The sequence below is a fragment of the Scatophagus argus genome, chromosome 23, assembly GCF_020382885.2.
Source record: "Scatophagus argus isolate fScaArg1 chromosome 23, fScaArg1.pri, whole genome shotgun sequence".
Lineage (NCBI taxonomy): Eukaryota > Metazoa > Chordata > Actinopteri > Scatophagidae > Scatophagus > Scatophagus argus.
The window spans coordinates 2170425-2190327 of NC_058515.1; the positions used below are offsets into that span (position 1 = coordinate 2170425).

At 40.1% G+C, this 19903-nt stretch overlaps 1 protein-coding gene across 8 annotated transcripts in view; it reads right to left on the bottom strand.

Moving 5' to 3' along the window:
* camk2d1 (calcium/calmodulin-dependent protein kinase (CaM kinase) II delta 1) overlaps positions 1 to 19903 on the bottom strand; it is a 76015-nt gene that overhangs the window by 21369 nt on the left and 34743 nt on the right. For 4 of the 8 annotated variants that reach the window (XM_046380294.1, XM_046380293.1, XM_046380297.1 and 1 more), the window contains exons 4-12: positions 16958 to 17012; positions 14575 to 14640; positions 13258 to 13330; positions 6229 to 6331; positions 5284 to 5367; positions 3576 to 3670; positions 1227 to 1349; positions 1050 to 1133; positions 769 to 811 (exon numbers count right to left, since the gene is read on the bottom strand). In XM_046380294.1, coding sequence (XP_046236250.1) covers positions 769 to 811; positions 1050 to 1133; positions 1227 to 1349; positions 3576 to 3670; positions 5284 to 5367; positions 6229 to 6331; positions 13258 to 13330; positions 14575 to 14640; positions 16958 to 17012 — 726 coding nt within the window. Of the gene's footprint in view, positions 1 to 768; positions 812 to 1049; positions 1134 to 1226; positions 1350 to 3575; positions 3671 to 5283; positions 5368 to 6228; positions 6332 to 11385; positions 11459 to 13257; positions 13331 to 14574; positions 14641 to 16957; positions 17013 to 19903 lie in introns of all 8 variants that reach the window. The other 4 variants (XM_046380295.1, XM_046380292.1, XM_046380290.1 and 1 more) reach the window with 1 other exon arrangement.

Below are 19903 nucleotides of genomic sequence, written 5' to 3' on the forward strand. Positions count from 1 at the left end.
TAAAACTGAAAAACTGACAGCTTTGGGCAAGGTGTGGCAAAGCTTTTATATTACCACCACTTTCTGATTATCCGCATGTCATACAAGCAGTTTAGACAGAAGAAAAGATTAGTTTTTATTAGTTTTCTTTTCCTCCAATATGGCCATCAACAGATGCACTGTTTCACCTGAAAGCCCTATGATGGTGCTTTAAAAGACATGGCATGCCTCAGGACCAAACCTGGCAGTGTAGTTTGACACTGTGAAGAAGTGCCAAACACAAAGAGAACTCTTACCTTTCACATGAGTTACCACACAAGAGGGGGAAGGAAGAAAAACAAAAGTAAACACTAAGGGAATAATGACACTTGAATTAAATGCTGCCAACTACCAAAACAGAAACTGGAAATAAAACTGAAAGCTTGACTGTCATTTGTTATGAAGAAAAACAATCAATGATGTTGAACTCCGTTTGAGTGGTTTGCCCTTTAAAAGAGACACGGGGATGGGACTGTATCGATCTGTATGGTCATTCAGTTTCTGCTTATAGCGACTGAAAAAGGAGGACAGATGGAGCTTATGGGGCTCAAAAGTCTTGCAAATTTGACAAACAGCAGCAGTCAAATGAACAGCATTTTAAACAATGTATAAATACATAATACAGACAGAGTTGGGAAAACAAACTGTCATCGGAATGGTGTTTCTACCAAGAAGGACCTATATTTTAGGCAGGACTAGAAGCAAACAGGAGCAAGCCGGCAGTCTTTATTATTACTGGTTCAGTCCTACCTGAGAAGTTGCGAGTGGCGAGCATAGTGGTCAGGATAGCACCCTAGGGAGAGAGAAGTGAACGCTGAGAGGAACAAACTCCAATATTTCCACAGGCTGACAGGTTAATAATTACATGTTCTGGCGACCAAGACTGGATTTGGCTGATTTCTGTATCATCTTAAGCCAAAAAAAACACCAAACCTATTCATGTTCTCCTCAGAGAAGAACGCAGCAACAGAACTGATAGGTCTTCTGAGGGATTTGTCTCATCTTATAAAGCCGGTCTTGTGGTCACTCACCTTGAGTTTCCTTCTGGCGTTAAACTTCTTCAGGCACTCCACAGTCTCCTGTCTGTGCATCATGGATGCCACAGTGGAACGTTGCTAAGAACACAGAATGTTCACAGGCATTTTACTGTTAGAAAAAGACCTATCTTAGAGTGAACGTTAAAATGTTTGCGTGCATGGGACACTCACGCAGATCCAAGGATGTTTGAGCGCGTCGGTGGCTGTCACTCTCTTGGCTGGATTAATGGTCAGCATCTTGTTGATCAGGTCTTTAGCCTCTGGAGTCACTGTGTCCCACTCAGGAGAAGGGAACTGTTCCAGGATTAGACATCACAGTGTCCAATCATGTACATCTACCGCACACGCATCAAACTCAAGGCCTGGATTTAGCAGTTTCCATGAATGGCACTCTAATTGAGTGGTTGTAGCTAGTAACGTTAACAGTAGTAGCACACACGCACACACTCACACCTAGGGACAATGTAGAGTAGCCAATTAACCTAATGTACAGGTTTTTGGGATTGTGGGAGGAAGTTGAAGTAAACCTGGCAGGCACAGGGAGAACATGCAAACTCTGCACAGAAGGGCCCAGGCCGGGGTTTGAACCTGGAAATCTCTTGCCGTGAAGCAACAGCGCTAACCACTGCATGACCGTGCCGCCACCGAACACGTGAATGTCTGCTTGATATTGTTTTTGCTCAAGTTATGCTTTCAGAAATGGTTATTAATTATTTGAGTTATTATCATATTTTCCGGACTATAGAACGGACCTGAGTATAAGTCGAACCCACCAAATTAAAAAAAAAAAACAAATAATAGTACAAATAATAAAAATACAATATTTGTATTATTAATACTTATATTTTAATATTTTTAATAATATTTTTATTTTATTTACGCCAAGCTTACATGCAGCAGCTCTATTTCCTTCTTGGACAGCCAGTTTGATTGCTTTTAACTTAAAAGCTGCATCATATGCATTTCTTCGGGTGTTTTCCATGATGAGGGTGTGTGCATGATGCGCAAAATGATTGTTAAAAGTTACGCTTAAAACTAGTGTGTTCCTCTTCGCATCACCAGGCCGTTAGAACGTAAAAATCTATAGATGTTGTTTAGGCCGCAGAGTTCAAGGCGTGGGAAAAAAGTAGCTTATAGTCGCTATAGGTTAGTGGCTTATACTCCAGAAAACACGGAAATTTGTTACTAAAATCAACAAAAATAGAAGGAAATTGACAAATAAATACATTTATTATCATCTTACATTTACATCCAGAATGCTGATATGGCTGATGTGTGTATCAGTACCAAAAGTAAAGTGTGCTACTACAGTACTGATTTTTAATTTCAAAAAATGTCCAGCACTGAGGGAGTGTTTGTGATGATGTATCATATCATATTGAAAATGTTATTACTGAAGTGTTTTACCTGTACTAACATGCATGAGTTCCAACATTTTAAAGCTTTTTCATTTCATTAATAACAGCAGGCTACATCAAGTATACATTCATCCTCTTTCATAAGCCTTCACTTCTTAGAGTGGGCAAAGCTATTCTGTTAAACCAGTTTAACAGTACAGTTTCTGACCATATTCAAGCCATCTCCATTTCCATCTCCTCCTCCCAGTCATGTGGCTGCTTGTGCAGTGGAGAACAAACAGCAGGTAGTGTTTACAGAGCTACAGCCTGTCTGCTATGTCAGAGTTTGCCAAGGGGCATTGAATGCATCAGATAAGGGTAAATGTCCTTACATCTGGATAAGGAAACAGCAAAATGCTTCTTTTAACTGACAAGTATGTACAGTATCTACTTCCTACAATCAGATATAAAACTGCAATGGAGTTATAGGGTCACTTCAGTTGAGAATAAAGTTGTATTATTTTGAATAAAAGTACTTACACTATCTCCAAACAGCAAGCGATTGTCCAACTATTATGTCACATTGCATAACATCAGTAAACAAGACACTCAAACATCAGCTGTGCTCTGGAAATCAGGCTGGAGACCTAACAGTCAGCAGGTACCCACTATATTCCTAAGTTTGTACTTTTAAACAGTAAACGCATGTTTTATATTATGAATTTGAGATATTTCTTCACTGCAGATGAGTAATTTTCTTATCAGAAGCTTTCAGCTCCATGACGATCTCGCTTTGTCCCACTGTAACGTATTTCCCAACTTATTTCAGTTTTTATAGTTAAACGAGGACGTATTTTCAGAGATAAGTCCTCATTTCGAGTTCATCAATCAACCCTTCCTTGTTCATGACGTAGTGCATTCAACACATAAATAATAACAAACAGAAATGTCATAGGAATAAATAGAAACGGGGTGTTTGACAAATGTTCACCTCAGAATGACTTGCAGTGTTGCTTGCAGTCAGGACAATACAAATCAACACAAACAAACTGATTTTATTGCTGGCATAACATTGTGATTTTACATCTGGATTGTCGTGAATTTTTATTATTACTTTTTTTTTTTAATCTGAACTGACTTGATTTTGGAAAAGTGTGTGTGTGTGTGCCACTATGAAACTCACATCATAAGCCCCAGCTTTAATCTGCTGGTAGAGTCTGTGCTGGTCCTCATCCCAGAATGGAGGATATCCCACCAGGAGGATGTAGAGGATCACACCTACACACCCACACAAACAAAATCCTTAATTTTGCATCAACAGTCTATGAGATCAGAGTTGAAGAAATAGAAACACATATGATATGAAGTGTAAATAAATAAGAGCACGAGAGCAGACATACAACAGGTGTTTGTGTTTGCTAGTGTTGTTGAAGAAGGTGGTTTCTGATTGGCTGGCCAGTCACCAGGAAAAGATGAAAGGCACTCTGTCTGGCGACGAGACAGTCTGACCACAAACACAACACCGCCTATTGTTTCAGTGGACTGAGTGAGTCAGCACAGGTGTGTGGAAAGGAGTGTGAGTGTGTGAGAGGGTGCGTGTGCGTGTGTATTTTTTACATGTTGTGTGTGTTTGACATCTCAGGACCAGGTGACCTGGCCCATCAGAATGGTGTGTAATGAATGTCAGTGATGATTAATTCAAGAGGTTAGAGCCCTCTGTACTGCTCTGTAGTACATAAACACACACACACACACACACACACACACACACAGGCACGCACACACAGCAAAAAGGACTAAAAGAATAATTAAACAGTGACTAAAAGCACTTTATACTGTATTGTGTCAATTGTAGCCAGGTGTTATGATTTGACAAGAGGTGTATTGGACTTTCCATGGTGGCTTGTAAACCAAAACCACTTAATACATCATCAGCGCTCACGGTTTACATTTAATGTACTATGACCTAATCATCCTTTGAAGTGTATGGCTTGGCTGCTGGATACCAACGTTGATGAGGGGCAAGATTTAAATGACAGTTATATTTATGCCAGCTGATATTTAAAAGGGGATAATGTGTGGAAGAAATATGGATTTGTGGGTAAGATGTGGGTAAAAGTCAGACAGCTTACACACTTTGTAAAATACAGCTGATTTCCATTAAAATTACTACAACATTCCTGCAAGGCCATGGTCAGAATTTTATAAACACTGAGTCCAGATTGTAAACTGTAAACCTTACAGGACTGCTTGAAACCCCCAGATTCTGGGCTCATAGTTATTACTAATATTAATTTCCTTGTTTCACTGACTTTGAAAACTATTAACAACTAGTTCTTTATTGTTTACTCTTGCAATTTTCTTTCACTTTCTATAGTCTTAAGTATAGTCTGAGCCGTCGGGGGGGGGGGGGGGTTTATTCACTGTTAACTGTGCTGAACTGTGTCCCCTAGTGGCAGCACAGACTACAGGGCTTTAAAGAAGCAGCAATCAGGGAACGTGCTTGTTAGTTCTTTCCTAAAGTGAGATGAAGAGATCGTCATCAATCTCTGTGCGTTAGCCTGTGTGTTCACTGCAGAGCCGGCAGTAGGAGACAATTAGCATAGCTTAGCATGAAGCCTAGAAGCAAGAGGAAATTGCTAACCTAGCTCGTGTAAAGTTCCAAACAATGCAGTGTCAAATCTTAATGGCATCTAAACCCCAATGCTACAACGGATCTTTGATGACAAACTATACATTAACAAACTATCATAGGAAACTAGGTTTTCAGATTTCAGATTAGTTTTGATGTAGGGTCACTGTAAAATGAGCAGCGAAATTATTTAAAAAGTCTGACTCTGTGTCGAGAGGTAATCAGGATGAGGGTACATTAAGTTAACCCAGAGTCTTACCACAGGCCCACATGTCAACCGGTTTGCCATAGGGATCTTTCCTCAGCACCTCTGGAGACAGATACCCTGGTGTCCCGGCAAAACCTGGAAAACACAAACACACACACACATGAATACACCATACAGACCAACCTGTTCTTGTTTTATAAAAGCTTTGACTGTGCAACACATTTCCTATTTGTTTAGTCTGACCCTGAATTCACCAGCTCCTGCATGGTAAAGTCTATCAAAAGCTTGTTAGGACCCCCAGTTTAAAGGTTAAGTTATGTTCATGAGGCAAGGATAACAAGCTTGTAAGAAAACATCCCTGTGTATGTGTGTAGTTAGGCTCAAAAGCAGCGTCAAACAACCTACTTAATAATAATAAAAAAAAAAACCCTCAAAGGGCAAAACATTGTAAGACTAGATGTAAAGTCAGAAGACAAAATGAACTGGTTCCAGCTGGAGGCTGGAGCTGGGGGAATAGAGAGCAATTATTTCTCTGATCCACAGGGAACAGGGAGAAGAAACAGGCTGAAATCCATTCAATCCAAACTTGATGTAGGAGCCGAAAGCAGTGGCACACCCAGTCCCTTCAGACAGGTAAAAAGGTGCATGGTAGAAAATCATTTGAAGAAAATTAGGACAATAAAAATCGACACTGTCCCGTTTTCTTCAGTTATCTCGGGTTAACTGTTCTTGAAAAAAGTAGCTGAGAATAAGCACGCAAATGTCACACTGTCTTCTGAAAGGGAATGAAGGGAATTACAGATGTCTGAAATTGGATTTATGTAATAGATTTGTGTAGTATTTTACTGCTGCCTCATAAAACAAAACAAAACAGAAATATACTAAATGCCAACAACCTTTTCACTGAAATGTATTCATTTAAAGCTTTGAAAATATGAATCCTAAGCGTAGCACAGAATCACAAAACAAAACCTATTTTTAAAGCGGTATACTCACCAAACCATGCCTGCTGGTCTCCCTGCACTTCAATAGCCAGGCCAAAATCTGCCAGTTTAACCGCTGCCCCCTTCAACTTGCTGGCTAAGAGCAAATTCTCTGGCTTAGAGTGAAGAGACACAGAGGAAAAACTTTCAGTGCACCACACTAATAGACTGACATAAAGACTAACCTTGACTGACACTTGACACTTGAAAGTGTTGAAGATTTTCTTGTGTTTGTGTTGCGGGCAGCTCACAAGCTTTTAAGCAGCAGGAAATGTTAGTATAGTTCACAGAGTAATAAAATAATACTGATGTCATACACTGAGCTTGTTGACTAATAGCTGTGCTACAGGCTGTCTGCAGTGTCTGTCCAGTCAAGCAGATAAATGTCTATTGGAGGATGGCTTGTCAGAGTCAGAGTCCAGCCTCTACACACACTCATGTTGAGCCTGATTATAGTCAGGTTGAGTCAGTGGCCACGACTGACCTCAGCCCAGCAAGATGATGCTGGTGGGCTGTGGTCAAATTGGGCGTGCAAGCCTGGCTGGAGGAGACAGACTGTGACTCATGCCAAACACCAACAGGAAGAGGGTGGGCGGGACCTCAGGAAAGTTTCAGAGAGGATAAATCCTTCATCAAAGTAAATCAATTCAAACTGAATGAGGTGTAATGTGCAGTAATAATACAAAAGGGGAGGAGTTATTTTGCAACTACAGCAGTCACACAAACCATAATTCATTCTGAGCTTCTCAACGTAGATTCATTTTACTATAAATTCCCTCTCAAGCACTGTTGCTATATTTAAATTCTTAGTAACATTTGGTGCCAATGTGATTTTGGTTCAGAACCCAGTTGTACAAAGTGGGTAAGAGACACACCCATATTATGTATAATCAAAGATGGTTGAATCTTTTTCAATTATCAAATGAGAACTAGACATGAAGATGACCAGCCTCTTAAAGCATCCAGAGACAGGTAGATTTAAAACGTGAAAAGAAGCTTCTACAGTATATACAGTATATTCCCTGAAGCTTACACCTGAGTGTCACCAGAGAAGCCACACCAGGATGTATGAAGAACCGGGCTGTCGCTATTATTTTCATTATTGATCAACCTGCCTAATTTAATTCATAAAATGTCAGAAATTTTGTTCAAAAAATGTTCATTACAATTTCCCTGAGTCCAAAGTGACATATTGAAATTGTTTCTTTAGTCTAACCAAGAGTCTAAAACCCTAAATCTTCAATTTACTATCATTTAAGAAGCTGCAAATGTTTAACATGTTTGCTTGAAAAATACCTATAACGATTAATCAGTTATAAAAATATCTGGCATTTCTAATGACTAATAAAGTAATTGTTGCACCTCTTATGAAGACCTTGGAAGAATTCTATGGAGTATCTGTCAATACAAAAAGAGCCAGACCTGGACACCTCTAACTGTCCTGATATCACAGCAAACACTGTATTTCAAAATTATTCAAATTCCTTTGTAATACTGCTACTGCTACACTTGTGTTTCTAGTCCTCCTCGCACACATTTAGAAGCCCAAAATGAATTATAGCTTGCATGACTCTTCATACACTGCAAACAAATTGCCTGCACATTCGTTTGAATTCTGCCTGAGGCGTTCATTCCCAGAAGGTGACAGACATGTCATTCACTCAAATCAATTTCCATCGGTCAGCGTTTACATTTCAAGGCTGCTCGAGCAGTTAGAAGAGCACATGGGAGTTGGGCAGCTCTTAAACCTTTACCCTCAACAAAGGTTTGAGGAGGTGAAGGGAAGGAAGGAAGGAAAAAGGAAAAAAAAGAGAGGGAGAGCGGAGAAGCTGAGGAGGAGTAAATGCATTCTTTAGTGTCATGCAGTCATTGCAAACACTCCCTGCCATCCGTTTACCCCAGCCCTCTGCCCTTCTCACCCCTGCAAAAAAAAAATAAAAATAAAAAAATTAAATAAATAAAAATTTTCATGTAACTTTGACGGTGGGAAAATGTACAGTAAAAGAATCTAAGATTAGTTTTGGTACTGTGTAGCTCAACTATTGCATAGTACATCTACATAGTGTTGGAATAATAGGAGTTGAAGTCATGTGCACAGAAAAATGGTGGACAAAAGTAAATAATTGTTGTCCAAGTAGAGTGAGCTTGATTAGTTAGAAAAGTTATTAATGTTAGCCCTGAAAACAAGCAAAGCAGTATTTTAGTGGTTTTAGGGAAATGTACTGTAAATCTAGGACGAAATCACTTTGTAACATAAAGTATTAACAGGTATCAACATGTTGTTTAAAAGCTCTGAGCAATTAAATACAATGTATTTTCTTTGTAGCGTCCATGTTGTCCCACTTTGTAACTTAAAAGTTCATGAAAACACTGAAACTGGAAGAACTTGTGAAATGGAGGGATCATGTGAATTGTCACTTTTATTTTGGCAATACTGACCATAATAATTAGTTCCCCAAATTACTATGAAAAGTGAGAATCACTGAGACATTCCTAAATGTCTGACAAGGTGAACAGATGATCGGACAACTTGTTAGAAAAGAAAATGAAGTATGTGATCAGGGTGCCTCCCAGACATCTCCCTGGGGAGTTATTTCGGGGATGTCCATCTGGGAGAAGCCCCTAGGGCAAACCCAGGACACTATGGCCTGGGAACACCTCAGTGACCCCCCCTAGGAGGTCAGAGGACAGTCTGGGCTTCCTTGCTCAGACTGTCGTGCCTGCAACCTGGACCTGGATTTTGTCTACAGCGTGTCATAAATTAGATAAAATTACTGGACTGTTAAACCAGGCTAGGGGTTCTGGTCTGGAGGACACACACTATACGTACTGCCAAAATACTGCACACAAACAACCTCCCCTAGATGTCTTCAACTCAAAGAGGAATGTCCCACAGGTACAACGTGAGTAAGACAAGTTAGTGAACTACAGATGGGATGGGATGTCTCAGTAAGGTGTTGTTCTAACCATGAACCTCCAGAACAGCCTCAGAGCTGGTACTGGAAGTCTCTACTGGAGGGATGATATTCATTCTTCCAAAAGACATTCCCTCATTTGGCGTCCAAATGGGGGTAGTGAGAGTGTTGTCTCGCTAGCTCATGTGTACGACAACTAGTCTGAGAATTTCTCCACTGCAGGACTAACAAAGGTTCATCTTATCTTGTCATGAAGAGACTACTACAGTAGTCAGACTCACTGGCCATAGACTGCTGGTAGAAGCCTGCCATTGGCCATCAATTCCAGGTGGCATTTTCCTCCCTTCTGTTAACTGGGTGTTACTGTTTTCAAAATTCCCAACAACCACAACCCTTGAGCTAGCAACCTTTACACTGAAAACGGCAAGTCACCCTAACTATAACTTCACTTTGGGGTAAAGACTAAAGAAGAAGGTTATGGTAAGGTTATGTTTAGGTTATGGTTTGAATGATTTAAATGTAAATTTATGTAATATCCCCAAATGTGATAGAAACAAAGCTGTGCATAGGTGTGTCTGTCTCTCTGTGTTTTGAACCCCTTGTACTATTTGAAATTATTTTCTTGATGAATGAAATCATATGAGTAATATGGCAAACAGTGCTTTCCATACAGCAGTGCCTCTGCTCTACAGCTTGCTTTCTTGTTTTGACTGTATTTGTTTTGTCTTTGTGTTTCTGCAGTGAACCATTGCAGCTGCCTGGCAACAGCCAATCAGAGCACAGAGAGAGGGCAGTTGGCAAATGCAAAATCAGAGCTTATTACTGCTGGGTATAAACCAAACCTCAGATGCACCTGGTTCATTTGATTGGCAAATCAGAGTCAAGGGAGCAAACCACAGGGAGAAAAAGCTGCATTAGTAGATGGAAATACGACCACTGTGGGTGTAATGTTTACTAATGTCCAAACATTCCACCAATGATAAGACATTTGACCTTACTAAATGCACTTAATTGGCCCATCTCATTCAATGACCATGACGTATATTTTATCTCTAAACTTTAATAGAAAACAGTTTTATGACCCTGTTACAAAAGGAAGTACATTTCTACTCTCTATCAGGTACATAATTGTCCCAATACAAAGTTCCTGTTCTAATAATTTAATTATTTATTCTCAAAATGGAAATACCTTTCATCATATTCAATAAAGTAATAATAAAGTTACATGAGATAACCTGAAGAACTTTAAATACAATTTTTTGCAAACCAGCTGTAAAACAAACACACCAAACAGGGGGTCATAACATACTAAGTCAACTTGCATGATAAGATATAGGGCTGAACAGAAGTCTACAATAAACCTCACTAAAAGGAAGGTACCTTTAAAAAACAACTGAATTTCAGTTCTGGTTATCGTTTTTTTACAGAAATTAACCCCTATATTATTAAAGGCTACATATCTGCAAGGATACAGCTATCTCATAGGACCTATGACCTATGTACCACAAAAATGTACCAGCATCATGTTGGTTTGTTTAGATACAAGCATACATGTCTAACATCTTGTGGATGCATGGCAGTGTGGCCTCACTTTAATAAAGAACAATGTGAACAATTAATTAGCTGCAAGGCTGCACATTAAATCAGGCCAGGCATTTAATGCAGCACAGTCAATGTAAATGACTGTAACTTCAAAGCATACGTCATCCATTGTCTTGATAATAGTAATTTGTTTTTGGGAAATCTTTTATTTCCCAAAAACAAATACATGTTGTTTTGAAGAACATGTGTGATGTTATACAGTGTTGAAATAAATGAACAAAATGGTCGCTCTCCTTGTTTGTTCTTCCAGCATTTTCAGAAGTATTACTACTTTTTCCAATGCCATTGCTCTGCGCATGCACTTGTACAATTCATCTTTTAGAGGCTCATTATAGCCTACATTTGTATTGTCTTAGAGTCATTCTTAGAGTAAGTGAAGTCTTATTTTGGGGATCATTGTGGGGGCAAGTGGACGGTCTGCTGAGTGGAAGGATGAAGTTAATTATTTATCAAAAAATGACCCCGAAAAATGTAAGGGTGCAATATAATTTTTAAAAAGAACTGAGAGTAGATTTACATCAGCAAGAAAAAACAAACACATGGAGAAATAAAGGCAGAGGAGGGGTAAGACATGTTGGAGAGAGAGAGAGGCCACGGGGCACAAAGGAAAGAATGATCTGTATTTCTTTGGTCTTTAAGGTGAATCCACTTACCTTGAGGTCGCGGTGGACCACACCCATCTGGTGGCAGTGGAGCACAGCCTCTAGGATCTGTTGAATGCAATGACTGCATGCAAACACCAGGGGGTCATGTGTTAGTGACAAGCTATCTACTACACTGTCTATGGCTGTGAGCTTGCTTTGACACTTGGGGAGTGGGTGGCCATATTAGTGGTGTGACTTTACAGTACCTTTGCCCAAGACCCTACACAGCAGCCATAATGAGGGGTATTTTGACAAAATGGACCATTTACTCAAAGCTCAAATTTGGTGTGTGTATATATATATATATATATGTATTTGTATATATATACACACACACACACATATAAATATGTGTGTGTGTTAGTTACCACAGTCACCTACTGATGCATGCTGCCATGGACCCCAACACGAATAAAAAAAGAACTGTGTGAAATTTGTCATTTGCCTACTACTCACACAACATGGCCAGTTCTCTGCCCGAGTCTCAAAACAGAAGTGGTGTTAGCTCCTGGCCAACTGGAGGCTGAAGCCTGAGAGACTGAGGAGGGAGACGGAGGAGCTGACGGAGGGTGTGGTTTGAATCTGTTACTGGTTCCCAGTAATAAGCCAGCAGTGGGTAATCAAGGGTAACATCAATTTGCTTTTACAAGTTTTTCAAAGTGGGTCAGTGGGTCAACTTGCAAAAATAAAAGCCAGAATAACTTGAAGGCAAGTTCTTTTCCATGGCCTGTGGAAAACATTACTGCTTTGAGTCTATCAGGAATTCTATGCAACTGAAGAGCCACAGTCAGTTAAAAACGTTGAAGGAATATTAAAGATAACACAACACTATGCTACACGCAAACTGACTAAAACCTGTAACTCAGTCCAAAATCACAACACACCCTGGAGTTCTCACTGAGTAGCTCAGTTCCTGTGATAACAGTAACTTGACAATGAGTGCGGACTGGTTACACTGTCAAACCCTGAACACTTTAAAATCAGCCAAATTTAATGCATTTGGGTTTGACATGCATTAAATCATATGTTAAATAAAACAGAAAATGTTCTGTTAATTTGTGATGATCATTTGTGTATAATTTAATATGTTAACATGTCAGATCATGATTATAGTTGATATAAACGTATCTCTTTTTGGACTTTTCCTATACAGATCATCAGTACAATAAGAAAACAGAACTTAATTTAAATGACACTTCCAACACTGACTGAAGAAGTGAATATTAAATATTCCCCTAAATCCATGTTAATACCATGTTTTAAAAGAAGACAGTTTATACACGTATTCACATATCTTATTCATTCTGATATTCAATGTACATTACATGTTTATGTTGCGGTGGTTGAGGTTAAAACACTAATTGGAGTTTTGACAAATCAAAGCATAAATCAGCATTTTCATAAAAAAATGGACAACTTTGGAGTCATAATTCGGAATATAAATTGCCAAACACTTCCACAGATGGTACTCTTTGTCCTCCTCTTCCTCTCTCAGCTGTCAGCCTCTCAGTGGCTGTGTCAGAGCATGGTTTAGGACAGATGTTACATGCACTTTGTGCTCTGGCATACAGGAGGGGCAGGCAGGCTATGACAGTATCTTCCAGCCTCCTGCACCCGATACTACATGACCTACAACCTCTTCTCCAGCCAACCTGCCCACAACACCCTGCAGCAGGTGGATTTGTGTGTGTGGGGGGGGGCCCAAAAACATTCCTGTCAGACAGCTTTGTGTGAGGGTAACTGGTGGAGGAGGGGCTGTGGCTTTGGAGGATTTCAATGGTCAATCATTGGTCGATTGATCAGGCAGTGTGGGAGCGAAGTGCGGTGCCACAGGTGGGCAGGCCTGCGTCTTTTTTGCTGTTACTGTTGAAATTTACTAACCTTTAGGTCCCTGTGCACTATGTCATTTATGTGGCAATGATTTACACTTTCTAGAATCTGCTGTATGCAGTGACTGTGGAGGAGAGAGAGAGAGAGAGAGACCAGGCCAGAAACAGAAAGGAGAGGAAGAGGGAAACAGGTAAACACCAGGAAACAAAGGAAAAAACAAGAAAAGGAAGACGGGGCACACCAAACACATGAAATAACAACATTTGATTGAGGAAGCACACAGCTTAAAGGAATAGTTCAGCACTCCAGGGAATATGATAATTCATTTCTCATGAGTGAGATGAAAAGAACTTTATCTGTCAGGACGCAGTTAGCCTAGCTTAGCATAAAGACTGGAAACAGGGGGAAAAGCCAGCCTGACTCTGTCCAAGAATAGATTACAAACACCTCTATAGTTGTCTTATTTACACAATGTACCTTTTCTGTTTAATATGAACAGATATCTAAAAAGTTTTAAATCTGGGGGGTTTAGGCGTTGAAACTATTTTGACATCTCCCCTATACTTCTGTGTCTACCAATCATCAGTGACCAGTGAGCTCCAGATGTATTTTGGACAGACATAGACTAGCAGTTTCCTCCCGCTTTCAGTCTTGATGCTAAGTTATCCTAGCCACGTCAGAACTGAACACACAGACATGAGACCGATCATCACATCACTCGAGTTGGTGAACTGTTCTTTCAAGGGATTTAACAAGTAGAGAAAACACAAAAGGACACATGCAGATTCTTTTCTTCCACGAAGCGCCTTCAGATGTCACCTAAAATTATTTTTACAAATCGATAAAATCCACTTCAAAACAGAATCCAGATCCTTAAAATCTAAAGGTGTCTTTGTACAACTGAATGAACAACTGTCTTGTAAAACTGGTATCAAAAGACCCTTAAGCTGCTCTTATGCTTCCTTTATTTAAAAAAAAAAAACAACTTGTACAAACCATCAGACAGGGTTCTTTCTGGAGTGGATTTTTAATAGACGGTGAGGAGGAAAAACTGGGAAAAGTACGTCCATAATGAAAGGACACGGGTAGAATAAGATATGTTGAAAGGTTGAGAGGTTTCTATCATAAAAGGCAGCACAACAGGAAAAACACTTATGGACTGCTTTATCCACTGCATAATGAGCAAAGGGCTGTAATTTTGTCTGAGTGTACGCTGCATATATTCAAATTCAAACACACACTGAAAGGTAGGCCACTTGCATAGATGTATACTGTTCTATATTTTTTTTTGTTGTAAAAGTAGATTAAATGGGGGGTTTCACATCACATAAATTCAAAATCACCAGTATAGCAGAGCATTGCACTGACCTGGCATCGGCTTCGCTGTAGTACTCTCTGGCAACAATGTCCTCAAACAGCTCGCCACCGGTAACTCTGAAGGATAAAGAAATGATGAAGAATGAGGTGGAAGAAAACATTAGAATTGCAAAATCACAGATGCTCATTTCAGCATCTGGAAAGGAAAAAAGCTTCATAACAACAAACCTCACCTGGAACTGATTTTTTTTAATTCAGATTAACTGGATCAAAAGAATGACTCTGTGCCTAAATGGTGAAATCACTGATATTTCAGCAGATAGGCTCACACAGTATGTGGACATCGTTTATTCAGCTGGAAGTGCTTTCCATGTCTCTCGATGAGGTTATGAGGTCTTTCCAAATGAGCAATGCAGACTGGAATATAAAAGGACGGAGGTGTAATAATAATGGAGGGCTGTAACATTACGCAGTCACTCAGCCTTTAGGCCTCAGAGAACGTATGTTCATGTACAGCAGGTATCACCCAAGGAAAGTAGTTGAGCTCAGGGGGACACTGGAGATTTCTTTTATTACTTTTTATTAGGTGCAAAGACTTCATGCAGTAGATATATTAAGCAGGTCAATCTTCAAAAATATCACATCCCACAATTCCTATAATGCAACGTTTCTGGTAAACACATCTTTCAAACTAAAAGTTGCCTTTAAAAAGTTTTTCAAAGTAAGTCAGTGGGTCAATTTGCACAAAACATGAAGAATGACTTAAAAAACCAAAATATTTTCCGTGACCATTAGCTGTTTGAGTCTTCGTTTCAACTTTTAATGACTTTGCTGCAGTGACTGGCAAAAAGGCCGCTGTTGTTCTGTATTGTTCGGTAGCTAGAAAGTGACCCAAACACGATGTGTATCATGATTTTCTCTGCTCCTGCTCCTTCTGCCAAAATTAATTCATTCTGTTCAATAAATATAGGATTAATAACACCTCAGATCAGTCAATTGGTATTACCCTACTGTGCTGCTGTCATCCTTCCAGGCAGGTTTTCTACTTTGGAAAAGAAAAAAAAAACAAACAAACAAAAAAAAACAAAACTAAGGCTATTTATCCCTGTGTTGTGCTTCTTTTATTGTCCTTAGTCAAAGTAAATGCAGCGTTTAAAATAATTTTAAAACAATTTTATTTCTTAATTGGAATGCAAACAGCAGCTGGCAATGTACTGCAGAAGAGAGAGGAGGAATGAAGACAAGACAACTTTATTTGTATAGCCCATTTTTACAAGCAGTTTGTCTCAAAGGGCTTTACGTAACATCATAGCAACATCCTCTGGCCTTAGACCCTCACGTCAACTAAGGAAAAACTCCCAGAAGAAACCTTTAACAAAAAAAAAATGGGAGAAAGCAACAGAGGAGGGATCCCTCACCCAGGACGGGCAGACATGCAGTGGATGTTGTACAGGCAGGAAAGCAGTTAATCATGAAATAGCATTAATGGTGAGGGGGGAGCAATCTGAAAGAAGACTAAATGAATTGACAGAGAAAGCCCAGGATGTTAGGGTTACAACGAGGAAACATTAGTGACTGATTCGTTAACACAGATGTGATGGATCATGACGAGATTACAGAGGAGCCTGAGTTAAATAAAGAGCACATTTACAGCTGGCACTTTCAATGCTGGCATGTAAGAGCGCACTTCGCAGTCATATCAGCACACCAAGTTGTTTCTGTTCAAATCAGTATAATGCGTCACGCTGTAGGGAACGAGGCTGATAGCTCCCATTTTACAGTTCAGGAGAAAACACATGAATTGCAGAGGAAATGAAGCGGTGAGCTCGTGTTGACTAACAAGCTTGAAATTTGTCACAGTCTGTCACAGCAAGATCATCGGCGACCCTCTGCCCTCCCTCACGGACATTCTCCGCACCCGCCTCAACCCGCAGAGCCTTCAGCATCGCCGGTGACACCTCCCGTCCCTCACACTCCCCCCCTTCAGCCTCCCGCCCTCAGGGAAAAGGTTCCCTCCAAGCCTGCTCCACAAGACTGCTGACCAGCTTCATCCAGCAGGCTGTCAGGATGCTGAACTCTGTCCACTGTCATACTCCCCCTGCTATACATACTGCTATATTTTTTTTTAATCTTTTTCTCATTTTTTTAATTTAATTGCATGGCATCAGTAATAAGGTGAGAGAGAGTATTTCAATTCTCCTGTATGTCCTGCACATATAGTGAACTGACAATAAAAATCTTCGAATCTTGAATCTAATGGATGGCTTTGACTAGTTATAAAACAGTTTGACCGATGGGGGCTTATAATACATCACGACTGCCTATACTCATCTACACACACCTTAACACTCATTTCATCAGTGAGACAGATCGAACAAAGAGCTGTCAGATTTCACCTCTCCTGAACATACAGACACAACAGGCCTGTACTTACAAGTCAAAGACCAGATAGTGGAATCCTTCTTCTGATATGCTGTCATGGAGCCGCACTGTGAAGGAGGGAGAAAAAAAAGAAAAAAGAAAAATCGAAGTTATTTCTGAAACCTGCCACATTGGCATCAATCAGGACCAGAGTGATTTATGAGCACTTTCATTCAAACACAAACTGAACGCTGAACACCAGTGAACTGCTGTCTTCTCAATGTATAAAGCGTGTTTGAGAGTTTTAGGCATCACTCATGAATTTAGCAGCCCCATTTCTGATGCAAAGCAAATTACTGTGAATAATCATGTTCCGCTGATGCAAATTGTGGAAAAACTAAGGTGTCAAAATCTAAAACACTGTGTCTGCTTGGATTTGTTTTTTCCATCTCTTTCATTGATGTGACAGTCCTTAGCTTGCCATGATTGCTAAACACGCTAAGAGGACTTCACATAATTTTCTACCTTAATGGACAAAACATATTACAACTGGTGCAAACACACACACACAACAGAGCAACAGAACTGCCATGCAGTCCAGCGTCGGCATCTTAGAGTTCAGTGTCCAAAACAAAACAAAAAAGCCTCCCAACACAAATGAACACACTGTATTGGCCGCCCATCTTGAGCCGGGATCTGCTGTGAGGTTCTCTGTATTACAGTTTAATTTAAGAGTTTGGTCTGGACCTGCTCTAATTGGAAAGTGTCATGAGATAACTTTTGTTGTGAATTGGCGCTATACAAATAAACTGAATTGAATTGTATTGCCTTCTTTAAACCATGATGTTTTACATTATTTTTTTTACTGTTTTTTTCTTCTTCCTTTTGAACAGCTACCTATCAACACTGTAAATATAGCATTGTATGGTGCATTTAGCGCTGCTTATTTGCATGCTTTATAGAAAAGCTCCACATCCAGTGAACTCACCATGACAGGAACATTAGGACAACAGGACAACATTGTTTCAAGCCACGTTTATCATATTCAAACTCGCTAACATGCCTCTGCATTTGAATTTGTTGGCAGACATTGAACTCTGCACATCACTGCAGCGTTTCTATTTCTGGCGTTCAGGTGATCTGAATGGGCATGAATGTCAGGGAGCAAGGGCTGTCTCTTTCACTTTGCTGAACAAGTGGAAGACGAAGGCAGGACAGGTAAGAGGTAAGAGCTCTGCCAGCAGAGAGGTTCCACTGAGCCAATGAGCTCCGGTGCCTAATGGACATAAAATGACATGGTATGAAGTGACAAAGAGGGTGAAACTGAGATTAACATGATGCCTCTGACAAGGAGCATCTACTGCAACGTAAGCTCTGTATTCTGGTTTTCAAAAAGCAGATAAATTGTACCATGTGTTTGAGTTAATTTGCGTGATTTGATATCATACCTGGTGCAACACACCTTGTGATGCAGATGCTAGGTTGGTTCATTTGGCTGTGCATCTTTGAGCTGTAATTATTTGTATCTGTGGTTATTTAGAAAAGTTGAAAGAGAAAGCTAAAAGGGTTTTATCAGTGCTTCCTAAGGATTTAGCTTTGATGTCTGGTTTGATTGGATTCATCTCTGATAAAAACGCTACTGTGACACCCAACCCTCAGGACAGTAAACACAATCAGTTACCACTTAGAGCCACCATGATGCAGTTTTAAGAGGTAGAATGGAAAGCTTGGCTACAATTGATTTTGGCTCTGTACTTTAATGACCGACAAACACTGGTTTGTGTTTAGCTTCAGGTCAGCAGGGAACACATCAGCTGCTACTTCTCTGCTATTTTTCCTGAATCCACTGGTAATTCATCCAACAGCGAGAGGCTGATTGTACTGTGAATGTGTCTGACTGCATGAAAGTGAAGTAGGGTGCTTCTGGGGAAAAAAAAAAAACTCATTCCACTTTCAGTTTAAAGACAAACAGACCAAAGCATAGGATGCTATGTGGAAAAAAACATTTCTGCTGGCACGTCTCCTGATTGACATTTAAGTCAAGTCAAGTGGTTTTTTTATAGTCATTTCAGCTGTTTGCAGCAGTGCAGTGAACAGGGAAATGAGACCAGGGAAAGGGGGACTGTGTGAGAAAGAGACACCTCAGTGAAAAGCTGGGGTCAATCAGTGTTCTAAATTCTATGTTATAAGAAGGTCTCAGAGGATCTGACAAGCTGTTGTTAATGTAAGGGTGTCATTGTTTTATTACTATCATGTAATGTTTTAAAGGAAAGCTCAGACTATTGATCACTGATCACTAATCAAAATAATGAACATGTCCAGCATGGCTTCTTACAGATAATGAGAACGAGAGCTTTCTTCCCAGGGCATGTTAGCTTTAGCCTCAGTGTTTCAGCGTGGAATCACATATGCAGCCAGTAAATATTATAGACCTCTTGGTTCTCGTCTCAAAACACGTTAGCTGGAAATGTTAATAAGCCAGCCAGGGACAGATTTTTCAACAAGGCTCACGGAGCTAGCTCATGAAGCTGCTAGTGACAGTGGTCATTTAAGCTGGAAAATAAAAAAACAAAACAAAGAACAGAAGTTAAATATTTAGATTTCAGTGATGTTTTCTATACCACTTATCCATCAGGGTCACGGGGGGACTGGAGTCTATCCCAGATGGCTACGGGCGAGAGGCGGGGTACACCCTGGACTGGTCGCCATTCAATTGCAGGGCTTACACACTCACACATGCACACCAACTGTAGGAGCAATGTAGAGTAGCCAATTAACCTAAAGTGCATGTTTTAGGGATCGTGGGAGGAAGCCAGAGAACCCAGAGAAAACCCACGCAGGCACAGGGAGAACATGTAAACTCCACACAGAACCCCCAGACCGGGAGTCGAACATTTAGCATTAGTATTATCAATGATCAGCATCATTTATTCCTTTCTAATATCTGTGTCAGCCTCAGAATCCACTGTCAGTTGGACAATGGTTTCAGAATCAGAATCAGAACTGGGTTCACTGGGTT